Source organism: Abramis brama (genome assembly GCF_963993115.1).
Source record: "Abramis brama genome assembly, chromosome: 14".
Classification (NCBI taxonomy): domain Eukaryota; kingdom Metazoa; phylum Chordata; class Actinopteri; order Cypriniformes; family Leuciscidae; genus Abramis; species Abramis brama.
The window spans coordinates 18,217,184-18,229,944 of record NC_139976.1 but is presented as its reverse complement, the minus strand read 5'-3'; the positions used below and the strand labels follow the sequence as shown (position 1 = coordinate 18,229,944).

The window sequence follows — 12,761 nt, the reverse complement described above, 5'->3', positions numbered from 1 at the left end:
TCATCACCACTGTCAAACGGTTTTTATAATTGGTGACAAGTTCACCAAACTGCACATTTCCTCTGGGATTTAGGACTTTTGCAATATTCCCTATACCGTTCAAAGTGCCCTTCGAACTGAACATGTTCGCTCCCGTCGGACTGGAATCTCACTTAAGATGTCAGAATAGCCAGTGAAGTCCACTTCGCAGTCCACTTACGCTCGAATGGAACGCCTTTGGTCTTCTTTCTTGCACCTATTTGTATATTGAATTGTAATTAGTCATTTCTTTCCTGCATGATGACAGCAAAGCGACCATGATGCAGCATTTCATTAACATAACCAAAGCCTAAAACCTCACTTAAAACCTCACTATTATTTTGCTGCCTTGCAAGAACTACTTTGAGTAAAACCAATTCCGAAAAAACAAAAACAAATACAAAAGTGACACTTTGTATCCCTCAAGGCTTAGGTGACAAAGTACTGTACCAACAAACCTATATGACCCATTTTTACATAATCCATTTATTTCTCAGTGACCTGGAGATATTGTGGAAAATTTATAGTTTTGAGTCAAGTTACCATGGCAACAAAGGTAACAAGCTCAAATTCAACCACTGTTGACCAGATTTTATATTTTTTAAGACTCTGAGCCTTTAAAACACTTATTTATTAGCCCAAACTGGAGCAAACGCAGCCTTGTCATTGTGCTAATCATGAGTTACCTTACAAATTTGAAACAAAACAAAGAAAAACAGATTGTGTGTTGGTACTTGTTTTTATTCATATATTCATTAAGCTGCACAAACAGCTGCTTCCTGTCACATCTGGGACAGAAACATACTCTGTTTAAGAAAAAACATCATATACAGTTGCTTACTAGTACAAAAGGTTGCAAACAGGCACATATGCAAAGCACACACATGATCTGCTACTGTGGCAATTCTACATAACATTCAGTTTGATAGTGGACTATTTACTCATTTAAACACATCATGGTTCATGTCTATGATCCCCATATACATAACATGTTAAGAATTATAAATACTATTTATTATTAATGATTTCCAATCATCATTGTGCTCGTAGTTAAAATAGGGCGAAATGATCCGCTCATTCATTCAGTGAAGGTTCCCCTGCTACGAAATTCTCTTGTGTTCAGTTCACACAATGCGATACGCCCCCAACCGCGCCGATTTCTGTGTAACAGTACTCCCGAGGTCATACAGGATAATGGCAGCCTGGGAAATTTCAAATGAAAGGTTTTCTGGGACAGACAACAAGGGCTAGACATACCCGTATAACACTTCATCGTGTTCTGACCCTCACCAGATATTCCATCTAAAAAGTGATTGTTGTGTATATGTATTATAAGTGCAGTCATAATACAATTACATTAACTTTGTGCCTCATACATAGCAGAGCATGGTAACAAAACCTATATAAAAATAAAAATGAGTCCCATGTGTCGCAGTCAAATCATATTAAGATGTGCAAATAATTTCCAGACGATCACACAATTCTCATCGCAGTCTCATAAAAGTTACACGTCACTGCAGTTAGTCAAAATGGCATCCTGACTTTTCCCAAAAACAACATTCGTTATAAATCACTAGGCACAATAGTAACTGAACGTTCTGCCGCATTTTCCTGCTGATTTCGTTCATCGTCCCAGCTAGTTGCCGGCAGTGGCGGTATGTACATCCATAATAGAAGAAAAGGTCCTGGGCTCAGTACATCCATACTGATGAGTCCTATGGATTGCGCACAGAGGCTAAAGGTCACCGCTTTGGGGTTCAGGGTTCCGGGAATCCCGGCCCGAGTTGCGGCCTAGTCTGGGGAAGCGGCTGGAGGCTTTGGAAAGGGCAGTTTTGGCTCCACTCTCATTGGCCGTCGGGCTGTCCCTGTTAGAGAACAAACGCAAACATGGGTAAACCCCCAGGGCACTTTGCTCTTTCTTCTCCTGCCTGACTCAGGGTGTTCATTTGTGTTGTAATACCTTTGGAAAACCGATAGCTCCCACCAGGCAGTGGGGACTTGTGCATTTACAGTGACTAAACGCTCATGCTTGTCAGAGTCCCCGCTGTAGGTAAATAAACAATGAAACAAGCTCTTCGCAATTACGTTGTTTCCTTATATCCTCATGGGCCGCGCGCTGACATCACCGGTAACTCAAGGCTAACAAACTGAAATTGAAAGATGCCTGCGAGTTGAGCGCTGAGCAGAAATCCCCCGAGGTGTGTGTTAGAGACAGTGTGTGATCTGAGGGAGGGCTATATAGACATCAGCTGGAGTTGAGGGGTTAGACACTATACATACCCAGCTGAGGCTCACCGTACAGAGACAACTCCAGCCTGGAAACCATGACAACTATGTCACTCATGAGCTGGAGGAGCTTGGGAGCCAGTGGCGATCCTGGCTCACATGGTGCCCGCTCCCAAAATACATATAAATATAAATCAACAATGTACATAAAGGAATGATACTGTACATACTGTACTGTATATCTCTGCTTGCTAAAAATAAGACAAATATTACAAAAAAAGTAGATATCAATTAAAATAATAAGTTAAATACAAGATAAAATAAAATAAGTTACAAGTTTTTTTAATAAATCAATTAAAATTGAAACTGTTTATTAGTGGATATCTAATTGGAACTTTATTGTGAAACTTGACTAAATTGCAGGAATAACGTATTTTTGTAGGCCAAAACCCAGAAACCAGTTTCATCGTCCTTAAGTCAATGTTTTTTTGGGTTAAATGCCTGAAATAAGGTATGTGGTTAAAAGAAGCTCAAGATAGTTTCATGTTTAATTCTACAACATAAAATGAATCAGTATTACTCCTTGTGATTATTTTAAAGCTTTTACTTGTCCTGAAAAAAGGTGTTACTAACAAGTACAGGTAAACTCATCACCTTACTAGTCCACTTTTACAGCCTTGCATAGTGTTTATAACTGCACTCTTGCAACTATTTTAACTTAAAATTTCAGGGAATAATTTTTTTTCTGTGGCGTAGTTCGTTTATAGCCTACGCTTAGCTTTTTCCTTCTGGTGATTGTATTTAAGCTTTAAAATTCATAAAAGTTGTGTTCATTTGTGAAGATTATCATGATGAACATTGTAAGAATCAAACTTTTGATGAACACAAAGTATATTTTTATAGAAATCCAAAAGACTATGGGAAAATCCTATTTTGGATTTTGTTGAGGGAACCAGGGTGATGCTAACTTTCAGGTTGACCTACAAAAATACAATCACTGCAGCACTCTATAGGTAAGGAGACTTTATTTTATTTTATTTCTATATAAACTTATTTCTTATTTTGATGGTGCAGACAGTGAGCAGGCAAAGTAAAAGCGGGTGGAAAAGCAGAAAGGTTCTTGGAAAAAACACATTGGGTCACAACTGGAGGTGGCAGGTGGAATAAAGGGCGAATGCAATGTTGTGAAACTGTCATAGATGAGTGACAGAGAAGTGGTGCGCATGTCTGAGAGTTGTGGTCCTGTATCACCTATGTCAGGATCCAGCCCTGCAATAACATTAATGTTTTTTTTGTGTGTTTGTGGCCAAAACTCAAGGCAAAGGCATCATAAACCTGGCTCTTGTGGGATGGAAAGGCTGTGACTGCATCCAATCGAATTCGTACAGTGACAGTGTGTGTTTACGTGTGTAAAGTGAATGCCAGATATTTTAGGAGTATAGAACCACAGCGAAGAGCAAATAAACGCTTTTGTTGAACTGAATGCACCAACATTTGAAGGAAAACGTGTGTGGACTTACAATACATTTCCAACCAATTTAACCAAGTCACAACAACAGAAACCATAGTCTGCTTAAACACACTCAACAATATGTTTTCATGTCTGCCAACCTGGAGATTAAACATTAAGTGTTGAATAAAAAATGAATACATTTATTAATACAATAAAATAACCCAATTTTATAATTCCATAGAAAATCCACATACTTTTTTCCCCTGTAAACCAGTTATTTGCTCTGTGCTGTGGTTGGATAATTCGGTAACACTTTACAATAAGGTTTCACTTGTTAAAATTAGTCAATGTATTAACTAACATGAACTAAGGATGAGCAAAACATTTGTTACTGTATTTGTTCATCTCTGTTAACGTTAGTTTATAAAAATACAGTTCATTGTTTGTTCATGTTAGTTCACAGTGCATTAACTGTTAAAATACAACTTTTGATTTTAATAATGTATTAGTAGATGTTGAGATTAACATTAACAAAGATTAATAAATGCTTTAGAAGTGCAGTTCATTATTAGTTAACTAATGAGGTTAGCTAATGTTAACTAATGAAACCTTATTGTAAAGTGTTACCGATAATTATAAAATATCTGACACTCACATTACACAAGCCTAAAACACAAGGCATCATGGTGAGAATTCGATTGGATACAGTGACAGCCATATCCTTTCTATCCCACAAGGCATCAGTTATGACCAACTTATGCAAAAAATCTATGGTTCATACTTTTCCTGCTATTGGATCATCTTAAAGTGGGGAAAAACAGTGAATGTACTTTTCTGTTCTCAAAGAGGACCAAAAACAACAGCTTATAAAAGCACCTTTGTGAGGGCATCATGGGACAGCCACTTATGAAGCAGTCGGTCTGAAAGCAGGCTAATCTAGCTGTACTGATTACGTATAACTAAAAGTGTTCGAGAGGTTTCAAAGGAAATGAAATTTAAACAGTAAGCCAGAAGTGTGGTTACGCAACACACATCATACCATGATCGGCTTGTCCTCTGCTGTATTGCTGCTGTCAGATCGGCACAGGGCTGAGAGAGAAACGAAGAGTGCTGGACGAGGGGAAAGAATGAGGAGGGGAAAGAAAAAAAATACGGGAAAAGTGAAGTGCCGAGCAGCTTTCAAACAAACTTGAGCAGCAGGGAAGAAGCTAGAAGCAGGTAAGTGGGGTGCTGCAATGCCCCCCACCAGTAAATGTATCCATCTCTCCATCCACAGCTCAACACACACTCACAAATGCAGATATTTAATGGGTCCTTGCGGCAGAAGGCTGATCTGCAGTCTAAACAGAAGCCTGAAAGAGCCTCCTAATGTTACATAACCTGTGAGAACAGAGATTCAGCTCTTTCTTATCCATCTATCCCTTGCATCCCTGCTGGAGAGGCTTCTTGTTGTGGATTTTGGCACATAATATCTATGAAGCAAATTTAGAAACGGCTCAGCCACACCGAGCATTAATGGATGTGGACAATAATGCTCAACCTCAACAATCAATCAATCTACTCCCTTAGATTTTTGAGCCCAGTGAATTTTGAATAATACAAAACAATACAATAATATTTATCTAAAAAAGTATCATGTTTATATATGCAATTATATATAAATGCCGCTAACAAAAATGATATACATGTGCACACAAAGGTTTTGATGTCAATAAGATTTGTTTTCTGGAAGCAGCAAGGATGCATTAAATTGATCAAAAGTATCAGTAAAGACACATAATATATATTAAAAACAGTTTTAAATGAATGCTGTTCTTTTAAAATTTCTATTCATCTAAGAATCCTGTAAAAAAAAAACAGGTTACAGTATCCTCAAAAATATGAAGCAGCACAACCAAATTAGCATATTAGAATTTCTGAAGGATCATGTGACACTGAAGACTGGTGTAATGATGCTGAAAATTCAGCTTTGCCATCAAAGGAATAAATTATATTTTAAAATGTATTAAAATTGAAAAGTTATTTTAAACTGTTTTTAAATCACAATATTAGCTTTTTACTGTATTTTTGATCCAATAAATGCAGTTTTGGTGAGCATAAGAGACTTTCAAAAACATTGGGGAAAATCTATTTTGAACCTGTCTACCTGTATCCTAAACGAAAATGAACTAGTAGACCAAGTCTCACACTTACTTTAAGAGATACCAAGTTGCTAAAAAGTGTTTTTGTCTTTGTTTATGTCTAATCTCGCCTAGAGCACTAAGTGAGTCAAGACTGTCACTAGAGCTCCATCAAAACCAAAATGACAACCCTGGCTGAGACCACCTTTGCTGAAGGCTTTTTGAAGCAGCCCTGCTCAATAAAGATGTATAGACGTCAAGTGTCTTCCATTTCAAAGCTGAATTCTCTCAAAGTCTGAAAACGCTTTTTGTTCTACAGAAACCTTCTCACAAGAACGTCTTTTAAAAGACCTTCGCCATCCTATACTCAAAACTGACAGTGACAGTCAGGAGATGCCAGGAACGGGCACACAAGAGCTGTTTTAACATGAAAGGATTCCCTGGTTGGCAGCGCGCGCTCACTATAACCTCTGTGCGACAGCTTTCCACTCTGTCTGTTTGCCAGGAGGCGGCTTTATTGGCATGGATATGTAATCGTCAATGTGCTTAAATTGCTGTGAGCATCTATTCCAGGTCTGAGAGCTGCTTCCAGAGCACGATAACATAATTGTTAATCACATAAATCACACTGGCAAATTTATCGAGAATAAACACAGTTGCTAGACAGCACATGTTCAGAAACACAAGCAATCAATGTGTGAACAGTGCACTGCATATACTGTACACAAAAGTAATCCAATCCACATGGACTCAAGGAGCGCCTAAATGAGGACTATTGTGACTAAATGTGATGTTAATCATACATCACATCCAGCGCTCGCTCTCTCTACCTAAAAAAGCAGCTGGACTCATCTGTCCTTAGTACTCAAATTATCTCCAGTCATGCCAAGCAAAGAGCCATTATCTTCTCACAATGTGCCAAGGGTCTCTTTTAATTAAATCAGATTTGATGTGTGGGTAAAATAGGTTTTTATTTTTTTATTTCCTGTTTATAATCACGTCACGCTGCCGCGTGCTAACAATAAACCATTGAGATGCAGCGTGTGAAAGGAAGTCTGACCTGATAAATCAACGAGCCAATCGGAACAGACAATTGGCTGGTAAAATGCAGGATGTCAGCGGAGTGTAAGCGAATCAAACTTCCCGTTAAAGAACAGCTGTGAGATGATGTTTTTTCGATGCATTTGTTCTGTGTAGAATGGGCAGTGTGGGATTTCAGAAAAAAAACCAAATATATTCACTAGCCATTGTAATTAGCTTAAACAGGTGCTGAAAAAGTCTCATTGGTATTTAAATGAAGTCACTCGCATTCTATTCAGCACAAACACACCTGTGCATGGAAATACGGTTTTAGGAAGTTTGTAAAAGTCAGTGCTATTTGCTTGCCATAATTAACGTTGTGCTGTTATCGCCCACGGAAAGCAGGCGGTAAATGGGGTTTATTAAAAAGTGATTTTTGTGTACTTTTCATAATGACAGCAATAATTCATCAAATGATGATCAAATATTGGAGGAGAGCATTATAATGGGGCATATATCCAGACACTGTGTAGTCAAGTGTATTTTCTGCATTTTAAAAAGCCAATCACAATGGGAGCGATACCGGCAGTCATACTATAGCAATGGTTCTCAAGAAAATTCCAAAGAGGCCTCAAAATGACCTTAAGTTATTTAAAATAGGGCAACAAGCATTAAAATGAGCTGAAACAACTCAAATGAAAGATATTTCTTATTTTAACTGCATTTATGAGGTTTAAAAGTGTGATGTCTTATCATGTAAATTAATGAAATCTTAAAACTCCATGGGCATTTCTTTTTATAATGAATATCCATTTTTCTAGTCATGCCAAGCTCTAAAAGAAACTGTGAGTGTAAAATATTTATTTAAAAATCCCCATCCTTTTGCAGTAAATCATGAACAAAGTAATGTAAATTCACTAGTTAAAAAGAGTGGGAACCTTCAACATTCACCAACATTCAGATCTTCAAACTTCTGAAATCCTTACATTTAATTCACAGAAACAAGGAGTTTCAGTGTCTGTGTCTGGCTTTTGATATTGCTGTGGACAATGGGAGGCCTTGGAGTCAGAAAGATTAAGAACCACTTTACTAAAGTATACCAAATTGCATCTTCTGCATCTTTCAAAATCTAATATTCAGAAGCAACCCACAAGATTGCAAACTCGGCATGCATATAGCATTCAATAAAAACTTTATGGCCTTATTTGCTTAATTCCTTTAGTGAATCGGGTGCAGCACAACAGACGGCCCGCATGAATATGGCACTATCAGTGTCATTTCTTTATTCAGCATGCATTCGTGGAATTTGAAAGTTTGATTGCCGTGGCTTACTTGAGTGACAGCTCAAAATGGCATGCATCTTTCATCGAGGTAGGAGAATACAGTGTCATATAGAGTTCATGGAGCTGAATTACATACAGTTGATGGTTACTACATGTGGATTATTGCGTTAGTTTGTGTGTGTGTGTGTGTGTACTCACTGGCAGAAAGGCAGTAAATGCAGTAAGGTCTCCTTTGTGGGCTGGGCAGTGAATTCAGGCAGTGTCTGGATCAGTTTATTCATCACCATACGCAGATACGACTGCAGATGTTTCCTCCTCTCCTCTACAAACTTGGCATCCTGCAAATTCAAACACATACACACACTATGTAAAGTACTTGATTATAATTTTAACTGTAGTGTGTTATTTGATCATAACAAATGTGTAATTAAATGTGAGATTAAAAAAGTGTAAAATGAACGTAAAGAGAATAAAGGATTGGTGCGTCCCAATTCGCATACTATCCGTCCTAAATAGTATTCGAAAATAGAATTAGTACATCCCAAATCGTAGCATGTTGAAATGAGTGTTCCAAAGATACCCGGATGGTCTACTATTTCCGGTCACAGTCCGAAGTGCAGATCGATGTGCAATATAACGGCTAATATTGCCCACCACCCATCGCGCGTTGGACGAGGATTCTGTTAGAACTACAAACACGAGTGAGAAGTGTTAAAAAAAACTACAGACATGGAGGACGCGTGAGTCCAGCGGTTATGTAGAGAGGTTTAGATAAAGGGGTTTGAGTGATTAATTATCAGTATCTAACCTGACAAAAATGTATTTATTCAATGCTGTCTACATTATATTGCATCTGCAGCAGCATTGTGAACTTTTGTAAAGATACGTTTAGCCATTAACTTTTAAATGCAGCATTATATTCAAATTGCAAACACATGAGGAGAGTCTCCGCATGAAAGACCCACGACTGGCAGATGAACAGATGAACTACATTTCTCTCCGAAACGGTAGGAAATTAAATTAGATTGAATGGAGGATTTTAACTGTGACAAGATGATTGACGGCAGTTTACAGTGACAGGATGCGACAGAGCTGTCCGTTAAAGATGACGAAGTAGTATGTCCCAAAGCTTGCCTACTCTTTTGCTACACACTCAAAAGTATAGAACTGGGCCAGTATACAAATAAACCTTAGTATTGAATATCAAATAAATTAAATGTTTAAAGCCTATTAAATGTTACAAATTATAGCTTTCAATTATACTGTAATGTTGAATGGCTATAATTAATGGCTAAAAGAAAAACATTTATAGCGCTTAGTAGAAAGATGCAATTAAACAAATATTTAATATTAATTGTTAATATTATTAATATTGTTAATATTATTGTTGTTTCTACATTATTTGGAGATTCAATGTGAAAGTGTTACAATATAAAAATTAGGGCTGTCAACGTTAACACGTTAGCGCATGCGATAAATACATTTTTGTCATCCTTTGGCTAGCTTTACATGATGCCGCTCGTATTCATACAAATGTTTTTAAACCATTCAAGCGCGACAAGACAAAAGAGCGCGCTGCCTGTGAATGACTTGTCTATGTGACACACACACGATGCACAGAAAGACGCCAGGCCAGTTCTCTTTCGCGCTTGAACGAACAATAACACACACAATTATGCCAAATGTCCGTTTTTTCGAGTATCCTCATAACATAAGAACAGTCTTAAATGAGTTAAAGTCTTAAATGAACGTAAAGAGTTGTGAGAGAATGAGACGCGTGTGAGATCAGCGTCTCTATCAGCAGCGGCAGGTCTTAAAGTGACAGTAGCCACTAATTATGTCTGTCAGTAAAGTTAATCAAAGAACAAAAGTAACAGAAAATTACTCACTGCTCTTGAGTAAACAACTTTTGTAGCTTTGATAAGGATTTGTCTATATTTAATCTATAATGTATGTCTTGCGGACTGTTTGAAAACTTTATTCAATTTCTGTATATTGTTCTGTATATGTTAGACAGGTAGGAAGGGCACAGGTAAATATGACATTTATTAAGGTTTACATGAGGATTGTTTAAAGTTCACTTACATTTTAAGTTGTTATATTTTTTAAGCCAAATAAATGTTAAAAAATGATAGCTTTCAATTACACTGTAATGCTGAATGGCTATAATTAATGTTTAAAATTGGTGGGGGGAATCATTTTCATGGAGACATGACATAGAGCTGTATTAGTATCAGTGATGCTGACCTTCATTCATAAAAAGATGCCATTAAACAAGTATTTAAAATGTCTTTATGTTGTCTCTACATTAATTTGGAGATTAACTGTGAAATGATTACATTATAAAATATATAAACTAAAATGAAACCTATAAAAGCGTAAGTGTTTTTAATTGCGATTAATCACAGAAAAAAATTGTGATTAATCAAGTTTTTTTTTTTATTATCGAATGACAGCACTAATAAAAAAATATTAAAAACTTTACTATTAGGTGCGATTAATTACAGAAATATTTTGATTATTTGGTTCAATTTTTTTAATCGATTGACAGCACTAATAAAAACATGAACATTCTGTTAAATTTCTCCTATCGTGTTCCATATGAAAGTGAGAACATTATTATGATTCATCCAAACATGACAATATCCCTTTAAAAGCCTGTTTCATCAGGACCTGCATTGAATTTACAGCATCAAAACATCAGCATCGCGACTGTACCCAGCATATCAACTTGATGGATAACCAGATCAAAGTCTGCGCTGTGGCGGGGGTGACATCAAAAGCAAATGAGATAGAACAAGGGACAGCGGGAGAGAGATTGAAATGTTATTAATGTCCCCTTGATGGCTGATTAATTGGCGCTGATGCTCCAGTTCTTGCATGTGTGTGACATCAGTCATGTCTCACGTGCTGAGGGGAAGTTGACTACTCTGAATGCTCTGGCATCACCCACTCCATTAGAGGGCAATGGCTCAATCACCCAACAATAATAAAGAGCGTTAGAAAGTGTGTGTTTGTGTGCCATCTAAACCACTGTCACCCCGCATTTTAGCATTAGTGTGTCATCAGAGCATGAAGTTCTAATAGTGATCCATCTCCAACAGGCATGAAGAGGCATAAAAGTTGATTATGATATGGGATATGTGGAGGAGATCACTGCTGTCAGATTAGCTTACCCATGAGGGCTGTGCCTGCCAGGGCTAATTTAATGCTCCGGCCCACGTCATCTCAGAGCTCTCTTTAAAGGTGAGAACAATGACACCAAGTACAAATCTTTGCTCTTTGTGCACTTTACAACAATAACATCAAGTGATATTCACTATAAAGTACATTAGGGGGTCTTTAAACTTTATCAGGCCAATAATCCCTTAGAGGGGATGGAGACAAAGCAGGGACCCCCTGTTTCACAGTCTATTAAAAGTTGCATTTTAAGTCTGATATATATATATATAAATACATGTACTTGCATACTATCTATCTATCTATCCATCCATCCATCCATCCATCCATCCATCCATCCATCATACAGGTATACATATACAAATATATAATATAAATGTATAAAAATTGCGAGATTTATTTCTTTTTGTTTGTTTAAAAAAAAAAGAAGAAAAAAAGGTCTTATTCCAAGTATACATTTACAAATTATGTGTAAAAATGTATAAAAACTGCAACGACTTAAGGTTGGTATGATTTGGTAAGTCTTATGATAAAGTGCTCCATTTGAACAAACATAATCAATCTAATATGTCATATATCTAATCATATATCTAATATGCCAAATAAACATTTTCAAGATCATTTGATTAATATAAAGTTAAGAGTAATATATAAAAGAAGAGCATTTATTTGAAATAGAAAACTTTCGTAACATTATAAATGTCTTTAATGTCACCTTTGATGAATTGCACCTTTCATGCATACTTGCTGAATAAAAGTATGAATTTCTGTCAAATAAAAATCTTATTGACCCCAAACTTTTGAACAAACAGTGATGAATAAACTAATTAATGCACAGGATAAACAGGATAAACTGGCTCAAGAGTGTTAGTCTCCTTGAATAGAGGTGAGAGAGAGAGAGAGAGAGAGAGAGAGAGAGAGAGAGAGAGAGAGAGAGAGAGAGAGAGAGAGAGAGAGAGAGAGAGAGAGAGAGAGAGAGAGAGAGAACCCTTCTAAATCATTCCTAGTTTGAGAATGTATTATGCTACTAATTGGATTCTATCAAGATAACAAGATACTAAAAACCCCTTTTCACCAAGGGACCCTTAAGGACCAAACACCTTGATAAACAAGCCAAGCACACGCACACATGCTCTTATGGCAAGTGCATCTAACTGATGTTTTAAGCTGTTTATGAGTGCAGCTTCACTAGGACCATCAGACGATCTGTTAAAACAAATACCCGCTTGCAATTCACGCAAACAACTTGTGGCAAAACCAACAAAGTGCTTCACAATCTCTTAAGAGAATGAAAATGTGAAAATTCTCTGTGCATTATTTTCTCAGGCTTCTGTCTTCGGGCCAGTTTTGTTTCTTTCCATAAACGATAGGCTCCTCTCCAAATTCCTCAAAGCACAGTTCTGCTGATCGTCTGTGTCTGACAGCGACAGGCAGTGAGACAGAGAAAATCACAGCCAGACA

At 37.1% G+C, this 12,761-nt stretch overlaps 1 protein-coding gene across 1 annotated transcript in view; it reads right to left on the bottom strand.

The window, feature by feature from the left end:
* Window positions 1-738: 738 nt before the first annotated feature.
* The window catches only part of snx29 (sorting nexin 29), a 128,124-nt gene continuing 116,101 nt past the window's right edge, over window positions 739-12,761 (bottom strand). Inside the window, exons 20-21 of the mRNA XM_084134381.1 lie at window positions 8,319-8,458; window positions 739-1,883 (exon numbers count right to left, since the gene is read on the bottom strand). Of these exons, the coding sequence (XP_083990507.1) occupies window positions 1,754-1,883; window positions 8,319-8,458 (270 nt within the window). The 3' untranslated portion in view covers window positions 739-1,753. The remainder of the gene's footprint in view (window positions 1,884-8,318; window positions 8,459-12,761) is intronic.